The sequence below is a fragment of the Poecilia formosa genome, unplaced genomic scaffold, assembly GCF_000485575.1.
Source record: "Poecilia formosa unplaced genomic scaffold, Poecilia_formosa-5.1.2 Scaffold738, whole genome shotgun sequence".
NCBI classification, from domain to species: domain Eukaryota; kingdom Metazoa; phylum Chordata; class Actinopteri; order Cyprinodontiformes; family Poeciliidae; genus Poecilia; species Poecilia formosa.
Window position 1 is genome coordinate 6,095 of NW_006800677.1, and position 22,127 is coordinate 28,221.

General features: G+C 38.1%; 1 protein-coding gene across 1 annotated transcript; it reads left to right on the forward strand.

Annotated features, from left to right (window-relative positions):
• Window positions 1–9,868: 9,868 nt before the first annotated feature.
• Window positions 9,869–20,523, forward strand: LOC103131279 (vacuolar protein sorting-associated protein 37B-like; the record flags this gene model as incomplete). Its single annotated transcript, XM_007542883.2, has 2 exons — window positions 9,869–9,964; window positions 16,899–20,523. Coding segments are annotated over 2 exons (630 nt in total), but the record flags the coding sequence as incomplete, so codon positions are not given.
• Window positions 20,524–22,127: the final 1,604 nt, after the last annotated feature.

Sequence of the window (22,127 nt, forward strand, 5' to 3'; positions counted from 1 at the left end):
AGCACCAACTCTGATAATGACTCACCTGTCCTCCCAAAATCCTTTGGTCTGCAATGCAGTTCAGTGGTTTCTCATTAGCACTCTCATTAGAAAACCTATACAGTACGAAAAAAGTTAGCTAAGCTAAGAAAATTATAGTCAGAGTAGTTACTTTGGGCCAATTAAGTTGCACAGAAAATATTTCTTGGTTGTTTAGAAGCAAGTTTTACCATGAAAAAAATCCACTGTACTGGCGCAAAGTCAAGAAATCCTTCTCATAAAATAACATTATTATGAACATATACATATAATTCTTACCTGTGAAAGTTAAAACAAATAGATCCAGTTTGTCCTGTAAATTGGTTGAATCAAGTTCACTCGTCATGAACTGGAGACCTCTGATGATCACTCCACCGCCACATTCAAAATGGCGGCGACGAAACGTACGAGTCGGCGTTCAATGAGGCGTCTCCGTATTCATGCCTGTGGTTTCAGTGATTTGACAGTGCAGTGAGAAAGAACCACAGCAGCTGAAAATGTAACAAATGTTGCATTTTGCTCCCCAATCAAACAGGGTCCATCGGAATATCAACACTCTATAAAAATGAAGCCCAGAACATTTTAAACAGTATTTAGTCTCCATTATCCCCAAAATAAAGCCATTATTTTCTCTGACTCAGCAAAAAAGCTGTTAATACTGGTGTGGTTTTATTTTAAAGCTGCAGGCTGTAAAACCCAAAGGACCAAAGGAGGTGGATTTAAGGAGGCATTGACTGTGCTTTGGCTCTGGGAGTGGATGGGACAAGAATCCTTACAGACATCAAAAGTGTCCAGCTTGTAATGCTAAAGTACTGATGTTTAGGAAAATGATGGGGAATACATTCATCTCCTTATACAGACTTACTTAATTTACAAAGGTTGTACTTAGGCCCAGCTTTGTTGCAGGTTGTACATCCAAAACCAAGACATTTAACTCAGGTTTTTTTTTTTTTTTTGCAAATCCACGCACATCACAAGAGTATTTAACTTTTTATATTGCAGAAAGACTATGGAGGTTTCCGAGGGCCTGTTAATATGTTAGCATCAGCTGTTTCCTGGGAGCTTTCCGCTCCTGCTTTGCAGCATCCACGCTAGCTGTCACATCAATCAGTGCTGCTGCAGCTCCAGCCTTATGAGGACACGCTGCCTGTTTTGACTCCACTTCAACTCAAATCAGTGTAGACGACTTCACTGCTGACTCCAAACCTGCCTGAATACAACATCTGGGACTCGAGGGCCGGCAGTTCCTGACAGGAGATCAGATTGTTTTGCTGTGGCTCTAAAACTTTTAATGACTGTCGGCCTGAAGCAAGAGCTCTGAAATGTGAGACTATGACCAAAGCTACAATATATTTGTTAATGGATATTTAATTATACAGGTGCGACTCTAAGCTACTAATCCAATTAATCGTGATTAATTAAATATTGACATAGTCATCAACTAATTTGTCATTAATTAATTAACTGGAGTATACAGACTTAAAAAATTCTATTTGCTGAAATATATTCAGAGCAGTAATGAAGCCAAAACTGTACAAAAATATCTGTCCATTTTAACCCAGAACTCCTCAAGTGGTAAAAATCTTATCTAAATGAATCAGATAATTCAAAAAATAAACACCAGATCAGTCCGAAACTGCATTAATGCAGGGTCAGACAGTAAAGGCTTTTTTCACATTGATGTTAGAAGTATTTTTAGCTGTAGATGAATCCTTTGCTACATTTCTTTTTTATTGTTTATTTGATACAGACACAAAAAACATTTCAAAACCTCATCTCTAATATCTGCATCACTGCTACGTTACTGCATTTTAGGCAGTAAAATGTTTATTATTAAAAACGCAACTGAATTATTTCTTCATTTGCATATTTGATGTATTTTTAACATTGCATAAAATAAGCTTAAATGGTTAAATGAAAAATGTCCAGGATGCACCCATTTAAATTTTTTTTTTTTTTTTTGCTGTTTTTCAAATTTCCTGATGCATCTGTGAGAACTGATCTGCTCCATGCTTTAAATCAGAATGAAATTAAGTTGTGAAAATCTACCTTTTTACATTAAGGACAATTTTTACAGCAATAACAAACAATATTACACCTAAAATGCTTACAAGAAGCTTTAGTACCAAAGAAATGTTGAGAGATGATGGGAAGGTATTTTACTTAGATTTGAACCGTTCCTGGCAAATTATTTCAGTATTTGCATGTGAATTTACAAGATACCTAAACTCTAAATGATTCTGATATTTAAATATTTTCTTTCAGCTTCAAAAGCAATTTCCAAGTCTGGTTTTTCAGAAATGATGATAATCTCACAGCTTTAACCAAAGAACCAAAGTGTTTTTAATCTGACAAATCAACAGACAGATAAAAACCTGAAATGTAAATAAATCTCAGTGAAGCTGTTAAACAAAGTTGCCTTTTCAAACATTTCCAGGCCACATAACCTCAGGCAAGTCATTCCGGATCTATGAGCCGTGACTTTAAAGGCTTTCTTATCTGGGAGTCTGGAAAGAAATAATCAGATTGAAAAACCAATAAGTTCACACAGAGCAGACGCCAAGATGAATGAAATGTGGTTTGTTTGTTTCTCCTAAACCTCCGGAGGCTGATTGTGAAATCCGCTTTAAACAACATGGAGATGCTGGAAGACACAGCGGTAGGGCTTTTCTTCACCCTGCGTGCTTCCTCCTATACAGTCGTTCTAATTTTAATAAATCAACTAAAATGTCATTTTAGCCCAAACAACAGTAGTTTTGCATTTCAGTGTAGCTACTGTGTGAATGCACTAAAACATAAATTTTTTATGTAAGTAAATGTTTCAACTTGCATGACGCAGCTTCAGATCTGAATTTTAAAATCAAATATCATAAATAATAAAACATTAAATAACATGTTAGATAAACGAAAGCAATGAAAAGAAGCTTGGGTTGCTTATTGCTTTGAGTTGTGAAGTTTTATGTTTAAGTGAGTAAATCTAGTTGGGTTTGTGTCTGTCTGTAGGGTTTTATCAAGTTTTCCTCCAGGAAATATAAGTTTGCTTATATATATATATTTATATATATATAAATTTTCCCTTCTCACCCTCCGCGGGTGGTCTCAGGGCCCCGATGACCACAGGCACCACTGTGGTCTTCACCTTCCAGGTCTTTTCCAGTTCCTCTCTGAGGCCCTGGTATTTCTCCAGTTTCTCCTGCTCCTTTTTCCTGATGTTGTGGTCACTTGGTATTGCTACATCCACCACAACGGCTTTCCTCTGTTCTTTATCCGCCACCACAATGTCCGGTTGGTTCGCCATTACCATCTTGTCTGTCTGGATCTGGAAGTCCCACAGGATCTTAGCTCAGTCATTCTCCACCACCTTTGGGGGTGTCCCCCACTTTGACCTCGGGGCTTCCTGTCCATATTCTGCACAGATGTTCCTGTACACTATGCCCGCCACTTGGTTATGTCGTTCCATGTACGCTTTCCCTGCCAGCATCTTGCACCCTGCTGTTATGTGCTGGACTGTCTCAGAGGCCTCCTTGCACAACCTACACCTTGGGTCTTGTCTGGTGTGGTAGATCTGAGCCTCTATTGCTCTGGTGTTTAGGGCCTATTCCTGGGCGGCCAGGATGAGGGCCTCTGTGCTGTCCTTGAGTCCAGCTTTTTCCAGCCATTGGTAGGATTTCCTGATATCAGCCACTTCAGTTATTTGTCGGTGGTACATCCCATGTAGGGGCTTGTCCTCCCATGATGGTTCCTCCAGCACCTTGTCCGTTGAGGCTTTGTCCTTGATGTATTTATGGATCTTGGATGTTTCAGTGTATAGCTCAGTGGGTAAGTCACCAGTCTTCCACCCGGGAGACCCGGGTTTGAATCCAGGCTGGGGCAAACAGTTACAACAGTGAAATTGAGCTATGCAGTGTGGGTCCTTAGGCAAGACCCTTGGAGCTATATAGCCTACCTCATACCATGAGAGACATTGATATGCATAACATGCCGGCTCAGACGTCGCCCGGCCAAACAAGGTCTGCGTCAGGTGCTGGGGAACCAGAGCACCTTGATGAAAAATGGGCTACTGGAACAAGACGGAAATGGGCGAGATATATATATATATATATATATTTTTTTTAATTCGTTGGGAGAAGGAATCATCAGCTGCTTTAAATAGCAAATGTGTGCAAAGCTGTTGATATTCTGCTGTCGAAAAATCACAACTTCGCAATTGCGGTGTTTTGTGTAAAAGGGCAGTAACATTTGAAATCGTCTTTTTGAGCATTACATCGTGTTATAATGTTATTCTCTCATCAAAAACATATCTGAAGTGTTGCCTTGATTCTTTCATGCATGTTTAAGAAATCATTTAATCTCCTTGGCAACCAGTCAGCTGTGCCAAACCTCTGTGTGGGCCTAACTCCGCCTTTGAGATGGAGCTCCGTCTCAGAACTGTAGTTTCCAAGGTTTTGAGCTCCTTCAGACTATCCAGCAGCAATTAGCAAATACCTGGTGGAACTGCATATCTGCTGAGTTCATTATAGGAGCTACTTCTCAGAGCAACACTGGTAAAAATATTGTTAAAGGGTTAATAGAGGTGTGCTGTTGCAATAACTTCCTGAAGGCACAGTTTCAGGAAGAGCAGGCATTTTTAAAGTGACATAGGCCCAATTTCAAGGCATTAAATCAAGAAGTAAATCTTGTAAGGCATATTTATAACAACTGAAGGTAGCATAGTTACTTGATTGTATTATGAAGTGGCTTTATGTGCCTGGAAAAGACATAATTCTCAGATCACTTGTTTATTTTCTCTATCGTGTGGTTTTGACACCATCTGTAAAACCTTGGTGTATTGTCACATCTGTAGCCACCAGACTTTTATATGTAATTTCCCTGTCAGCAAATGGATTCAGCTGTTTAATATTAATGTGAAGTAAGCTTTTATCACATAATGTGACGGTTTACAGAGAAACCTTTTGTTCTTGTATGTCTTTCTTCTTCCTGAAGCCTCCTTAGATGCGGTGATGACAGTTTCACAAGGTTTCAGTTTACTAAAAATGTTTCAAAGTGTCCCAGGAGACGACTCATGCGTGTTAGTTTTATGGCTCTTTTGTGAAATGAGCAGAAAGTCTCCGTAGAGCAGTGGGGCGGCGACTCCATTGTCTCATATCACCACCCAGACAAAATGTTTGACTCCAGCACTGACACCATTCGCTTGTTAAGTGAAATTTGTGCTGCACTCAGTAGGCCTCAGGTCCACTTCCCTCATCTACTCCCAAAATATAGGTCGAGTACAGCTGCTGTAGGACGACTTGTTTTCTCGGCTGTCGCCTCTCATTACATCCCCATCATCCCCCTCTCCAGGGTCTGCAGTGTTGGGTCGGGAATGAGGCCCTTCCTCCAATGCAGGGGTGTCACACTCATTTTTATTTTGGACCACATCCACGCCTGTCACAATAAGCAATAAATAAATTAATCGCATAAAGTAAAATGAGCTCAATAATTTCCATTTGCATGATTGTTTGTTTTTCTCATTTCTCTCTCTTTTTTTCTATCAAAGACTGGATGATAAGTCTTCAGTCTGGTGCTTTGGACTCATCTAACAGCTTTTTTTGAAGGACAATTTTGTTTACAGAGGCTTCATAGTTAATTTTATTTATTGCTTTTGTTGTTTTGTTTTTATTTATTTATTTATTGATAGTCAATTCGATATGTAGAATATTTTCACTGAACCTCTGATCCAGAACTGCACAGAATTCTGGGGTATGTAGACAGAGGGAAAACTTTAGCCGCTCAAACTCTCACGGCCAGCTAAGCTCGTTAGCTGGGTGGCTTCAACTAACTAACTCGCTCTCTGGTTATCTAGCAACTCACTCTGGTTGCCTAGCAACAATTTGTTGAGTAAATAGGGCAGCAGCAGTTTCAGGTTTGTCCACATGTGCCTCATAACCGTTTAAAAATAAAAACAATTCTGTGAAAACCGCAGCTAAAACAGGAATGGTTGTGCCATCAGCTTAGCAGTATTTCAGATATTTCAAAGAAAAAGCTAATCTATAAATATTGATATTGACAATTATTGATATAGTAGTCCAGCCCCACTATATATTAAGTGCGAAAAAATGTCACTATGGCAAAAACCCGGGAGGAACTGATTGATGTAATTTGAGACTATAAGAACTACTTTAACTTGATTGATAAAATAATATTTAAGTAAACAACTCTTATTTTGTTCTATTTGTATGTTTCTCTGTAGAGTCTAGAGGGCCACATAAAAAGCTGGATTTGGCCCCCGGACCTTGGGTTTGACACACGTCTCTCTACTCGTAGGGCTGTAATGCGTTATGTGACAGAGAGCAGAGCGTGCCATTTGTTCAGTCTAAAACCTTTTTAAAGTGCATTTATCTCCCCTGAAGACTCGGGGAAAATGATCCGACTGTCGAGGATGAGATTCAGAGATGAGATCTTATTGAAAACGGATTGCCAGCATGCATTACTGCGCTCTGTCTGGATGGTGGAGATTTCCCTGAGGGGATCGGAGTTATTAGAGTCATTACCGTGACCTTTATTTGCCCCGCGGTCTCCACTGAACTTGGTGTGACTCGTCGGCTGTCACATCGTCTCTTCGAGGGACAAGACACACTTTGCAGTCAGACGGGTCAAGCCTGTTCAGAGTGATTACCAACCGCGATCCACAGGAGGTGGAGGCACGCTGTGAGTGTGACAGGAAGCTCCCCTGCAAACATATTTATCAGACAGGCTGTGGCCTTTTATTCTCCCATCTGATGGACTAAAGTTTCAACCGCAGTTGTAGGGATGAGACTTTATTTTTAGTTTTAGGGTAAACATATGAAAATGTTCAACTGCGAGAGCTTGGAAATAAATTCTGGAGCAGAATGTTGTTTAAATTAGAAAACTTTCCTTTAATGAGATTAAAACACTCACTATCAAGATTTGTGTCTCATTAAAACCAAAATATTTCTTAAACAAAAATCGTAGTAAAACCACAACAGCTCTTGGGATTTCTAGATGTCGTCTAGAAGAAGAAAGTTTTTTGTTGTAACAAAATCTAAAACTCAACAAGAAAATTTCTTGTTAAAATGATATAAAACTCATTTCGTTTTAACAAGAAACTTGTTTTGCATTTCATTACAAGAAACATTCTGCATTTAAGGAGATTTATATAATTAAAACATTTCTTGTAAAAACCAAGATATTGTTCTTTCTTTCCTTTTCTTATTTTGGTCCTTGTATCCTTCCTTTTCTTCCTTCATTTTTATCCGACATCATGTCTTTACATTCTTCTGAATGTTTTCCCTCTTTCCTCTTTTTGTCCTTCCTTCTTTCCTAAATTGTCTTTCATCATTTCCTTTCATGCTTTCTTTGATTCCTACTCTTTTTCAAGCATATTAAGATTATTGTGGTACAAAAAATGTATCTTTGCATTCCTTGTTCATGTGTGTTATTTTATACTGCTATCATGTTTGAAATAAATACATAAATAAAATATAAATTCCTTAAATGTCTTTCTTTTCCTTCCCTCTTTCTTTCTCTTACCTCATTTCTTGTCGTATTTCTTTACTTTCTATTGAATGTCTTCCCTACTTCCTCATTTATTCCCTTCCTTATTTCCTTTCTTTTGTCCTTCTTATCTCGTGTCCTTCATTCTTTCTTCTTTTATTCCTTCCTTGTCCCCTTACAGCCTTTCCTTCTTTCTTTCCTTCAATCCTATCTAATTTATTTTCAAATCTTACTTTCTATTGCATGTCTTCCCTCTGTCTTTTTTCACTTCCTTTCTTGCGTCCTTCCTTGGTTTCTTCTATTTCTAATTTTCCAGGCTACAGATATAAAGTTTGCAGAAATGTCTGCTGTAAATTATTATATTTTCTACTCTGTTCTAAAGGATAGTAAAGGTCTGAGAACTGGAGGAGTTTAAAATCATGATTTTAGAGATTTCTTTTCCTTCGTCCATCTTTACCTTACAGTATGTAGTTTAGCAGCCGTCAACCTCTTCATCCTTTTCCTCTAACATCTGCGTGTGAAGCTCAAACGGTTTCTGTTTAAAGTAATTCCTCTGCTTGTTTGCTCCCTGCTGAGATCTTTGAGCGCTTCGTTGAAAGCAGGTCAGTCCAGGTCCGGAGGGAACCCGTCCGTTTTCATCTACCAGCACACTTTCCGGTCCGGTTTATTGGATCTGCTTTGACCCTCTGTGTTCACACCCACTCATGTCATAAACGGGTCGCTCTAATTACCAGTTTCCAAGTCAACAAATTTATATAAAGGAGGTTTTTATCGAAGCTAACGCTCGGTTCCTCAGGTCCACCTACCGTTCTGTGGTTCCGGATGATTTCACCCAGACGGTTTATCATCTCACTGCCAAGCTCTGTAATCCCCAGAAATGCTAAACACACTAATCTTTTCCACGTCTCCCTTCCAAACCACAAGACGTAAACAAATTATCACACATTTACTCACCTTCGGTTCTCTCAGCTAGATTAGTCATTTAGTCCGTAAAGTTCTGACTTGTGTGCAGGAAAAGCTACTTTAGATCTTAGTGCAGCGAGCCAGGTGGTCTTTGAGGGAAAAACCTCATAGATGTGCATGTTTGATTTATTTATTTAGGTTCACATGGATAATTAAAGCCAAATCACTTTGCTTAAAGAGCCAAATCATACTAGGAATAATTTTAAATAAGTTAACTGTAGGGTCTGTAATTAATTTATCACATTTTAATCAACAAAATAAGAAGGATAGGGTGCTTGAAATCCTTGAATTTAAATTAGGTGTTTTCAAGGTTAATTTGTTTATAAAGTACTTGAAAGTGATTGATATTCAAACTGCACAGTTTGGTAATAAAGTTCAATCTATCGTTTGATTAAAAGCTTAAATTTGGAAACGTTATTTATTTACAGTAGAAAGCTGATATTTTCAGACACATTTTTTTCTCGCTGTCTGAAGTTAAATCATACTAAACTTTTCTCATTTTGGTTTAGTTTGACCACAACTATTACTATTTGCAAATGCCAGAAAACTTAAAACATTACTGAGAGATTTTTTTGTAGCTTTCTTTCATGTATATGTAAATATGTATATGTTATATTATGTGCAGCACTTTGCAACATTTGATTAAAAAAGTGCTATACAAATAAATTAAGATTACTACCTGCCTTTGTATATGTAAATATTTTTCTTTAAACAAAGAATGTGTAAAGTAATAGATATAACAGAAAGGCAGCAGGATCAGATAAGTTTATTCTTCTGCTCCCCTCCTTTTCAACAATGCATTTAGAATAGTTATCTAAATACATATTTTATTTGAGCTGTGAATGTAAATATGTCTGAAAAAGCTAAACTTGTCTTGCAGTTTAGTGAGGAGTCAGACTCACAGCTTTGCTTTTTAGTTGAAATCCTTTGATTCAAAGAAGAACTACATCCCTCATGTATTTGTTTAAGGCTTTTCCTCTTTCTTATTGTATTGACAAGGCCGTGAATAATTCAGCCCTGTTACATAATGTTGTGTGTGCGTGTGCGTGTGTGTGTGTGTGTGTGTGTGTGTTTGTGCTCAGAAATATGTTAGAAATGATGTAATTAGGTTTGGATTTGTGTTTCTTACATTGGAGTAAATATAAGCGATCTAAAGTGACGAGGAAAGACGAGACGTTAACTGATTTATGTAAAAGCCTCAAACAATGATTCGCTGCTTTTTCCCATGTTTTTTGAGGCCATAAACTGCCCACCGCCTCACCAGTGCATACCAGGAAGGTTCTCTGTGATCTGGAAAATAATTCTCTACGCTGCGGTTTGTCGGTTTCTGGATTTCTCCTCCAGCTAGCGGTGAAGTCATACTTGATGGCTCCGCATGCATCAGTGATGTCTCCCTGTCGTTGCAGAGGCTCGCGGGCCGAGGCGCAGCCTGCAGTCGTCGCAGAACCTCCTGCAGGAGGAGGTGGCACGTGCTGAAGAACACTCCGAGGTAAGAACAACGCAGCTCTGCCTTTTCTCTAAAATCCCTCCTGGAAATTCAAAACAGAGCGTTACTGCTCTGGCAGCGGTGTTGCTGGGGGCTTTTATTTTGAAATAAATAAATAAATCTGCAGGCTGGCTCTGAGCAAGCCCACCCACTTCAATGCAATCTGCTGTATGAAGCCGCTAGGCATGCTATACATACACCCACCCTACGTCAGCAGCAGCAGCCAGTGGACTGTTAACATCCTGTTTGCTCCCCTTAAGGCTTCATTTAATGACAAACAATACGATGCTTCTCTAACTAAAACTAAATAAGCAACAGAGTTTAATCTGAACCAGATGGTGTGAATTCGGTGTCTGAAGCTGCTGTCAATAAAAAATGCTTCACAGTCTTTGTGTTTTTAAACATATTCAGAGCAGATTTGGGGGAAAATTTCCGACTTTGTCTTTGTCTGTGTGACTGAAGAGAAAAATGAGAGCAAATCGGGTTTTATTTAGGGCCACAACTAACAATTATTTTATTAATTGATCATTCTGATTTGAAAAAGGCATATTCTGCCCATTTTTCAGTCAACCATTTAAATCATTTTATATAATATTAAAAATACACTAAAAATGCAAATAAGTTAATTATTTTCACATAAGAAAATAAATATTTTACTGCCTAAAATGCAACAACATGGCATTCCTTTAGTGAACCCCTGATCTAGGGATGCACTGACTTAAGCAAAGAAAAAGGGCCAATATCGATATCCAATATTAATGCTGTTGAGGCCAACAGCCGATATTTCCTAATATTATTTATCTTTTGTACATTTCTCTAGTCTTTTATATATAAAAGACTCTCTCTCCCTCCCTCTCTCTCTCTCTTAGTTTAAGTAGCACCAATTCATAGCAAATGTCATGCAAACAAATCATTTCAATTAAATCACACATACATTCCAATTGATAGTTTTTTTTACAGTTCACATACTTTCATACTTCGTTTTAAATCTAAGTATATGAAATGTATATGCACTATAAAAACTAAAAGCTTAAAGCGGTTGTATTGTTACAACCATATAATTTTGGAAACAATTAATGAATTTATCAAATTAAGAGATTTAATAAGTAATTTAAAAAAAAAAGCTCAGCTAGATTTTGAGTTCAAGGTTTATTTTTTACCAACTTGAGGTTAGCAATGTCACGGTTGCTAGGCGACAGGAGGGGCAGGAATAAATCTGAAGGCTGGACCTCGTTTCTGGTCCTTCAAAGAATGTGTCTGAATTTGGACACACCCCTACCCACTCCTCAAAAGGGGAAAAACAAGAGAACACGATCTCTTGTTTTTCTTTTTTACATAAAGTAGCTAAAAGAAAAGAGCTTCTCATCCATATTTATAGTCACAGTAATATTCATACCATTTAAACCTTAAAAATTGAGTTTGCAGAGCAGGGAATGAAAATCAGTCAGTATTTGTTGATTCAGTTTCCCTTTGTGTCAGACAATAAGCTGAGCTGCTTTGAAGCTGAAGTCTGAAATAGAAATCTGCTGCTTCATGATTAAAACATCTGACGACCTGAGAGCAAGAGAAGCCTGATCCTCAGAACTCGCTGGTGTGTTTCTGAAATAGTTTTACCAAGCGACATTGATGCTTTCACAGGTGTCTAAAAAACACAAACAGCTGGGAGTTAAAGCTGCCACAGGGCTGCCTGCAGGCCTTCCGTCACTGATCCACACTGATTCTCCTTCATGCATGCACCAACACGACCGGGGTGAGCTCACAACACAAGCAGCTGTAGAGTCAGACCTGTTGTCTCCAGATCTGTGCAGTAAATGATTCAAACTGTAAACCCCAGATTACTGTGGTTTTAAATGAAGTTTGGATCGATAACTGAAAGGCTGCTGCACATTAATGTCGCAGTTAGTCACATACTCACGACTTTGGAGTTCAGCTGGAGATGAAACATCAATAAGTAACAGGTTATCATATATGTGCTAAAAGTTCTCAATGTAGACAGCATAATTCATCGACAAAATAAAAAATTTGATACTTCAGGCACAAAATGTCTTCGATTTAATCTCAGTGATTAGAATTAGGGGTAAAACAATTAATCATAATGAATCAATTATTTAAGTAATTGTCAACTAATTTAATTATCAATTAATTAATCGGAGTATACTGACTCAAAAAAGGTAAGTTGTTGAAAGAATAACATATTAGTAATTAAGCCAAAATTGTTCAAAACAAAAAGCGTTTTGCACTTAAAATAACATTTATTTGTCTATAAATATGGTCTATCCAAAACTCCTCAAGTGGCAGTTTCAGATTCATCTGGTTCAAATGCTGTAAAAATAAATCTTTATTAAGCACCTCTGCTATCTAATTATTAATCTGATTTAATCCAGCTCCAGTCCATTTAGCTAGAAAGTCTGATTTATTTGGGGAGATGTGAGTGCGTAGCCAAACTCTGGAACACCTACAAACTTTGGTCTCGACTCAGTTGAAATTAACTCTGGTGCAGTTCAGATGCATATGTGAACGCTAAGCGGATTGAAGATTGCTTCAAAAGCAAGGCATTCTGGGTAAATACAACCAAAGCAAACGCACTATTCTTGTGCTAGTTGGGTGAAATGGCTTACAATCTTTTTCTAAAGACAAAAGGGAAATTGTACAGTGGCTAAAATCTGATGCCACATCACATCTGGTTTTGTGTTGTTTCCTTCAGTGGTTCTTGTTGCAGCGCCCCCATAGGTGAGGAGGGGAACAGGTTTCTCAAAGGTTTTGGTTTGTTCAATTGTACAGTATGAAAAAGAACCACAGCAGCTGAAAATGCAACAAATGTTGCAATTTTGGTCCCCAGTCAAACTGAGTGTACTGGACTATCGGGTGTGAACGGCTCTTCCTTGGTTCAGGGCTGTAATGAAAACATAACACCTTGGTTTGGGTTTTGCTCTTAAATTGAGATCTGGGTGGATAGGATGTGAATAAAATCTGATAATAAGAACATTATTAATCTTAAGTTATTAAAAAAACTAAAAATTAATGGTTTTATTTTTGAACAATTTCTGGTTTTAGAGCAGAAGTCAAGTCCCTCAGCCTCAAATCAAACCTAAACAGAGTAGCTTATGACTCACATGCAATGTAATCTGTTTCTTTTTAATTAAAGAACCAAATGCAAGTCTGTTGGCGTTGCTGAAATACCCACAATCATTTGCTTACCTGCCGACCACCATGTTGCTTATTTACAGAAGAAAGATGCCGCTGCTGTTGCAGGCACACATTGATCCACAGAGGCTGCCGCTCCCACCTCACATGGCTGCGATCAATAGTTTCATGACTGACTCAACAAACGAGCCGCTCACTGATTGATTAAGCAGCAGCAGCAGCTTTCAGAGAGCCTCAGCATGGATATATCAGATATATCAAGGCGGCTTGATATATCTGATATATCAATTCCTATTTTCTATCTTATTAATCACAAGTTTTAAGAAGAGATGGTTTATGATTATTGCATGGAACAGATGAAAGGCTCTCTCCTCTGTGTTTAATCAGAGCTTCAGAGTTAGTGTGCCTGATTCTATACAATCAGGCCTCTCTGCTGTCTCACTATCAGCTTGAATCTAAATCGTCTCAGATTGAGACCTTAGAGGGCAAAAAAATTTAAGTTTTCATGGTTGACGGAAATCTTTACAGCCTTTCATAGTCATTTTATGGTGAAGAAGATCTGGGGCTTTGTGAAATTGGGTCCAGACCGTTAAGGTTTCAGGCCAAAAAACCCCTTCTTCTGTTGCCCTGGGTCTCAGGTACCAACATGAACAAACAAATCTGATGGAGGAATCGAGAACTTGATGTATTCTTCCGTCATCCTATAAATCAAATCTGTCAGCCTGTAGGTCATCTGACAGTGAGGGTTTTTTTTAAATGAGGTGAAGTGAGGAAACGCAGCTGAAAGGTTTGAGGGCTTTTTAACTGTTCCTGTGAAATATTTTGTTAAATCTTGTTTCCTGTCAGTCTCTCACAAACACAAAAACACACATCGAAATAGGTATACCAATCAAGACCAAATTCATCTCAGAGTGTTGTAGATGTTGTGGTCGTCTAAACCATAAATGGTGAAATAGTGGAAAAAAAGATGTTTCATTTTACAACCGCAAACTGTTTCACTGGAACTTTGTGTAATAGACATAAAATTAAGTCCATCGATTTTGCCATTTTGTATTTTTTTATTCTTTCATTAGGCCTGAGCAGCTAAGCGCTACGAAGGCCTATTGTTTGAGTTTCTAATGCTTCTAATGCTAAATACAGCCCAAGTGCTTAATAAAACACTTACCTGTTTCTTGGTAGTAAGTTGATTTTTGGTGTCTGTAAAATGAGTTGTTTTAAAAACTTCCAGTATAAGTGACATTCAACAGGCATTGTGCATTTAGCTAACAGCCCCAATAGATCCTGCAGCATGTTTGGTCAGATGGTTTACCTGCTGTATGCACTGTACAATGGCTGCGGGAAAAGACAAGTGTTTTGTTTTTGACTTATCATCCAGAAACCACTTGCTGAATTCTTGTTGGTTGTGCAGGAGACTCTACTAATGCTTTTCAAAGATGTACGGTTGTTTAAGTTTGCATTTGTTTGCCCCCATTTTTACCTGTGAGTGTAAACGGTATGTTGGGGGGGCATGTCCACAAGCAGCTTATTTGAATTTAAAGTGACAGAGGCCCTAAAACAGCTCATTCTGAAAGGAGTTCAAAATAGGCAGAACTGAGCAGACTAAAATCTCATTATCCAAGATTGATTTTGTGCAAAAAATGTAATGAACATGTTTTGTACAGCCCATAAAGCAATCCTAATCTGTTCAGTAAAGTGTAATGGGTCACCTTTAAAGATGTTTGTCTGACTCCGGGTTGAGTAAATAAACTAATAAACAATGGCATGTGTTTTTTTTGTTTTTTTTTTTTTTAATGAAGCATAACAGTTCAACCTTCAAGACATCTTCTCAAAATCATTTTTGATTTTCTGCTCAAATAGTTTCACCTGAAATAAAACTCATACGATGATTAAATTATCCATGTTTTCTACTGGGTCAGAACTCAACATTTGCCTCCTGTGTTTACATCTGGTTCTCCTGCTCCAAACTCATCTGTCCAATAAACAGACAAAACCTTATGGCTTGGTTTGTAGTGACAGGTTCTGGTTTGTTTTATCTTTTTCTGCATGGAAAAAACCAAACCACCAATAAAATTTACAAGTTAACAAACTCAACTGATTCGGACTAAAGTAAATGAGCTGCAGGTGTACAAAAGCTCTTAACTCGTGGTTTTGGCACCAGAGTTCAGGAATATTTCACAGGTTTTTTTGGAATCTGGACTAAATGTGATTATCTGCTATTCAAAGCCTAAAATACTTCAATCAAGCCACAACAGTGTTTGATATCTTTAATATTATGATTGATATTTTAACTATTAATGTGAGCATCAATCATGAGAGAGACTAAAAAAACCCAGACTTTTAAAAACTTTAATCTATTTCATTCCTTTTCATCTGTGAAGAGAAATAAAATCCTAAACCTTTTCTAAATAGGAACTGAAAGGTTCTTCTGTTTCACAGTTAATGATCTCAGACCAGAAGAACTCAACTGATGTTTTCTCACCAGTCTTATTTATAAGACTGTTTGCATTGATAATGAGGCGAATGCTGGGATCTGTGGGAGATAAACTGTCTCTCTGCACATTGGTTGTCCACAGAAAGTCAGAATACATCATAGAAGAGATCAACCATTTACCAGAAGAGATGTTTTTGATGGTTCTGTATCAATAAAAACTGAAAGCTCAGCAAAAACTCTAATTTTAGGAAGCTAATATATTTATTGGTATTGATTGGTGACCAGATGAGCCCTCCTAAAACACCATCTGGTCAGCTGGGAAAACAACTCCCACTGGGATGACCCCATGGCCTCTAACCATCTGCACAGGACCTTAACCTTTAAATAGCAGGCCTACAAGAAGTACCGCCCCCACACCCAGCCCCAGGTGTTCAGCCACCTCAGTATGGATAGATGGTCATTCCTGCTGGGAATACAGACTAATACACCAGGAAGTTAAGTCTGGGTCATGAGAGAACCTTAATAAATTACAAAACATTAAAATGTATTTCTGTGCAAAGATTAACATCCTAAAGCAATTTAATAAGCAAAAAAATATTTAAAGATGACCTATTATGCTTCCTTGAAAAGGTTAGGATATGTCTATGGGCTACCCAAAACATGTTCATCACATTTTTTTTTTTATCAAAATCATTCTTGGATAATGCGATTTTAGTCTGGTTCGTTCTTCCTATTTTGAGCTGTTTTAGGGACTCTGTGGGACACTTTAAAGCCATAGTAAGCTGCTGCTTACTTGTGTTGCAAACAAATGCGCAATTATATGACAAAAAATCTTTGAAAAGCAGAAGCGGAGCCTCCTTCACCATCAACAAGAATGCAGTAAGAGGTTTCTGGATGGTAAGTCAAGAAGAAAATATTTGTCTGTTCCAGCAGCCATTGTACAGCGGTAAAATCAGCTGACCAAAACTGCTAGAACTTTGCTTGAGTTGCTAGGTAACAAGGCTGGGCTTGATTGGGGTTGCTTGGTAACATTGCACTGTGGCTTTGCAAATTGGAGGTTTTCGAAATGGCTCATTTTCGGACACGAAAAAACATTAACTTATTGACAAAAAGTGGCTGGGTAGTTTTTGTTTTTCTTTTAGGTGCTTGAGCTGTTTGTAGAAGCAGCAGAGATCCAAATGGAAATACAAACTAATTGATTTATTGTTTATTGGCAGGCTAGAGCAATGTTGACGCTTGATATCAAGCATCTAACTTCAAAGTACTCAACTGGCCAACTTGAGGACAGACAACTTGCTAAGGAGATATCAGACAACTCCTTAGCAAGTTGTCTGATGATAGTTTGTCTGCTCTGCTTCCCAGGAGCTGCTGGAGAAGTTCATGGAGGGCAACGTGAGTCTGGATGAGTTCCTGGATTCGTTCCAGAGCTACAGGAAGACCTACCACATCCGCCGGGCTCAAACAGAGAAGATCCAGGAGGCTGTTCAAGCCCGGAAGCAGCCCAACAAAAGCAAGAGACCCGAGGAGAGCCAGGTTCCGGAGGTGAAGAAGGACTCCGAGCCGCAGCAGGAGCCTCAGCGGCCCAACGGCTTTGTGGCACAGGGGCCTCTCAGAGTGTTCCAGGTCCGATATGGCCTGACGCCGGCCATCCTCGTTCCCCATTACCCTGTTTCCCCCCCTGCCTCGGCGCCGAGCCATCAAAACCCTGCCTCTGAACCCCCAGTGGGCCAGACCCACATCTTGAGCCCAAGCAGCCCGATCCCAGGACACGGCCAGCCAGTTGGCCTCCGGGTCATAGGCCAGCTGCCGGGTGGCTGGCCTGTTAACGGGCGGCCAGTCCGGGTGCAGCAGCTCTACAGACCCAACCCGCAGCAGCCCGAGCCGCCATACCGATAAGCTCCAGCAGGGGACGGTAAAGAGACAGTTAGAGAGGTCTTCCAACCCGTGGGAGCCAAGCGGCGGCTGTCACAGTCACCCAGGCAGGCAGGCAGGACCGAGGTCCAACGTTTCTGTTGTCCCTCCATGGCAGGAAAGCATGAGCATAAAGGTAGAGAGGTGGCAGACAGGAGAGCCGGGGATGGGCTGGGATAACGGCTCGGGTTCAACTCTGGTGAGCTAATCTCTTCCAAAACATCCACTAATCTGCTTTTATTACTTCATAAAACCAAAACAGGAACAGCTGCTGTGTGCTGGTTTGAACCCTCCTGGGTCCCTCAACATTTTCTGCATTGTTGATGCAAATGTTTTATTTATTTTTTTCTTAGGGAATTTATATTCTCTTTTATATAATTTTTAAAATAAATGGAGCAATCTGCACCCCTTAATCATTTTTGTGCCATTCTGAATGTGTTCTTTGGTTATACCAGCTCCTGGGCCAGTCTTTAAAAAAATTCAGCCTTCTTCAAATTAAACAAAATTGGTGTGAAATCTTTAAAGGCCAACAAAATTATAACGACAAAAACAAAACCTTCTGCTGCATAAACGTAGCACAGATCATTGACACCATATTTCAAATGGTTTTGTAAATGTGGACCAGCTAGTTGACCTTTGAACTCTGAAGATATTTATGTCTTTAAAATGGTAGTGGCACAAATGTAAATTTGACACCAATTTCGTTTATGTTTTCTTTTGTTCTTTGCCACATTGTTTAAGAAAACAATGTGGCAATGTGGTTGCAGAAAAGTTTTCATCCAGATGAATCTGCACAAATCATTGTTTTAAACATGCCAAACCCATTGGGGGCAGTGTAGCACACAGCTAAATTCTGTGAGCCAATCGGATTTCTTCAAAAGAAACATAACTTCCTGTTAGAATCTAAACATGGTGGCCGGAAGTTCGATTGTCTGAACAGATATATAGGCTTTTTTTAATATCGTATTGGAATATAAAGTTATTAAAACACAAAATGATACAGATTGGGAATCGTGTCAAAGCAAGTATGTAGATTAATTGTCGCATTATTTGTCGCAGACTGCGAAGTGCAGGACCGTAAATCTGTTTGCTAATGTACACACAAGCACAAAAACTGAGTTTTTGCAAATTTGATCGGAGTTTTAATAAATAAATGGAGTTTTTGTGTGGATGAAAGGCCAAAGCAAATAAACATTTTGAGTCTATGAACACAAGATTTTCTATTTGCATATTTTAATAACTTAAACTGGAATTTAAGGGATTAAAAAGTCTGAAAAGGTGGGAATATTATTTATTTAAAGACTGCAGTTTATAATGGCACTAAACAAATTGGTGAGGGAAAAAAAATGAAGGGACCTCATAGAGTTGACCCATAAAACGCAGCCAAGAGAAGCTTTTTGTGTTTTCCAGCCTTTAGATAAGAGACGACACTGCTGCTATCGAAGCCCATCCCCATGGAGAACAACATGTTTTTAATCGTTAATTCAAATTATTTTCTAATATATTTTGTATTTTACAACAATGAATATGAAAGCACAGAGCAAAGTCAGATGTTGGAAGAAGAAGAGGAAAAAGGATCTTATTGTTAGTTCATACAGCTTGAAACAAAGAGAAGCTCATCCAGCTGAACGATGACGTCAGTAAAGTGGCGTTAGACATAAAGTCCTGTTGTTTTCCGTTTAAGACAGAGACCTTTATGCTTGGAGTCATTCCCAGGATTGGGAACGCTGCGGGATGTTGGAAGGAATGCGGCTGCAGACTCATCTCTTTCAGCCTTTCATTAGCACGGCTCGTCGGTGGGCGGCTTATTTATTCATGTAAATTCAGTTTTTTACGTCCAACTTCAAAGCCCCTTGTTTACCAAATGAGGAGCCGCTTCCTCCTTTCCAGGGAAGCAACCGTTTTTATTCCTGAGCCGCAAAGTGCGAATGTCACCGCCTCCCCACCGCCTGTCCTGCAGAAATTTATGAAAGACAGCAGTTTGGCTCTGTTCTTAAACATAAGTTTGTTCATCGCTCATCGGTATCTCATAAGTGCATGCTTACAACAGCTTGTTCAAGTACATGAAAATGCCTTCAAAAAGCCAGCACCCAGTTGCATAATAAACAGGGAGGGGATTTAATTTGACTTCCTCTTCTAATTTGAAAAAGATCCTTAAATGGGGGGAAAAGTGACGTGAACGTTTGTTTTTGTGTTTATCTCTTCATAACAAGGAATTAATTTTCTGCTTAGTAGCTTTTCAGTCTCTGAGCTTAATGTGTTTTTATTAGGGGTGCACCAGTTTCCTTAATTTTGGGAGACCAGCACTTGGCTGATACTTCCCTATGAAAAGGTCTTATTGTTGCTAGTTTAGTCACCACATTTAGCGACTTTTCTGACAAAAAAAAAAATCTGAATTGTCAGGTCTGGCTTTTTCAGTTCAACTTCAAAAATATTTTGTTGAACCCAAATGGAAATTAAATGTTGTAACTCATTAATTTGAAGATTTATTGTAGATGTTGATGGCTGTTGGCAGAAAGATCTCTTGCAGCTGTCTGTATTACAATGATTTTGAAAAAGCCTTTGACTGAAGACACTGTTTTCTCAACACATTCTCATGAAGAGAAGGCTCAGAGCAGTCCATAATTTTCTTCGTTTTATGAAGAATCATTCATTGAGATCTTAGAATTTGAAAATGTGAATTTTTAAAATTATGCAAACATCTAAATTTTTTGAATTTAAACATTTTAAAGATCATTGATCAAACTTAAAACTGCAATCAGTGCATCCCTAGTTTTCATGAAAATGATGCATTCTTAGAGCTGAAGCTGTAGCTAATAGATGGCTCATGTTTGTCTTTAAAGGTAGAGAAAGGTTAACCTAAATTATCCTTTAATTTCAAACTAAATGCTAATGATTTCTACACAGAATGATGAAGATCCTCCTGCTAGTTTCTGTTGAACAAAAAAGCAATAACTTTCTCATGCTTCCCCTCCTCCTCGGCTCATTTTGACTGAGGAACCGAGTGGCTTTTCTATTTTAGGCTTGTCTCTGTTTTGTCTGCTTTGTTGACAACAAATTGGTTTGTTTTGAGGGGGGAAAACACAATACAGTTCAACAACAACCTACGGAAAATCTGACAGAACAAGGAAAAAGATTGGGAGGTGGAAAACATTCGGCCTTTTTTGTTCTCTCCTCACAGATTAAGTTTTGTTGTTTGTATTATTTAGTAAATTGAAATGCAAATGAGACCTAAAACTACATTCCTGTTTATCATAAAGTATGAGAAAGGCTGCATGAAAAGAATTTGAAAGAAAGCTGGAAATATGCAAAAAAAATATTTATCCAGATTAAAGCTTTCTTGGGTTGTTAATGAACAATATTCTTTTTTTGAGTTAAATTGACCTCACATCTTTTAATATTTTTACATAAAAAGTCACCCTTTCATAATTTTATTTACAAAAAATATTTTATCTGTAGCATTATCAACTTATCCATTTTCAAAAGAAAAAAAACATTTTGAGCCTCAAAAGTCACATTTTTTTTTTTATTTTAAAGACATCTTATAAAGTTAGATAACTATCTAGTTTAGGAAATTTATTTTTAAAGAACCACTAATTTTCTCTCTACATTTAGGGTTTAAAATAAAAATAAAGATACAAATTTGCAAAAGAGGATAGGTTTTTTTCCTGCAGGATTGAAAATTATGTAAAAAAAACAACAAAAAAACAGATTCCAACCAAATGACAAGAAAAACAGATCTAAAAGCATATTACTGGTACTTTTAGTGTCACTTTTTGTGGAAATTAAATGCAAATATTGTAGAAAAACAGTTAAAAACCTACATTTGTGATATCTATATTTAAAACACTAGCTGGTCATTTTTGTGTTTTACCCAAAGTCATTATGGTGCCGCAGGTTTCAAGGTTTCAGAAAACTGATTTAGGGTAATTAATCTTCAACTCTCCTAAACCCAAAAGAACATTTTGTATACTGCAAAAACACCAAATCTTACAAAGATTTGGGTCTGGTTTCTAGTATAAATATCTTAATACAGTTGAAATTTGATCAAAGTAATTTTTAAGCAATTTTTTAGTCAGCATTTCATTAATATTGATTGAAAAAAGTTAGTCCCACTGGTAGAAATAAAATGATCTGCCAGGAATTATTTACTTAAAACAAGCTCTATACCTTTCTGAAAGGTTACTTGTAAGTTAGTTTGGTTTTATTTCAAGTGTACTGAGATCTTTGTAGTAGAAACTAAAATACTTGGTGTACCTCTTGTTACATTGGGCTTTGATGCGACTGGGTTCTGGCTTCAAACATGCTGTGCCCACTCAGGTTCTTATAGGGAAACAAAAACGGCTTCATAAGTTGTAGTTGTGGTGGCGATGAACTCAAGTCAGACTAAAAACATCAGTGAAACCAAATCACCATCGACTTTCCACTGTTGCTGTGAGAGTTTACTAAAAAAAAGTTTAGAGTTTTGTTGTTTCTCACAGTCCTGATTTCTGTTTTTCTTGGTGTGTCATAGTGACGTGTGAAACTGGTGGTTCATGTCAGACTGGATGTGTGTGAAAACTCAAATATTGATGTGAAGTGCTTTTTTTTTTTGTCCAGTCCTTCTTTCAAAAGTTTTTGGACCTCAATGTGCAGAACTAAAAGCTTCTTGTGAAGAAAATAGCATCAAACAGCAGCTGC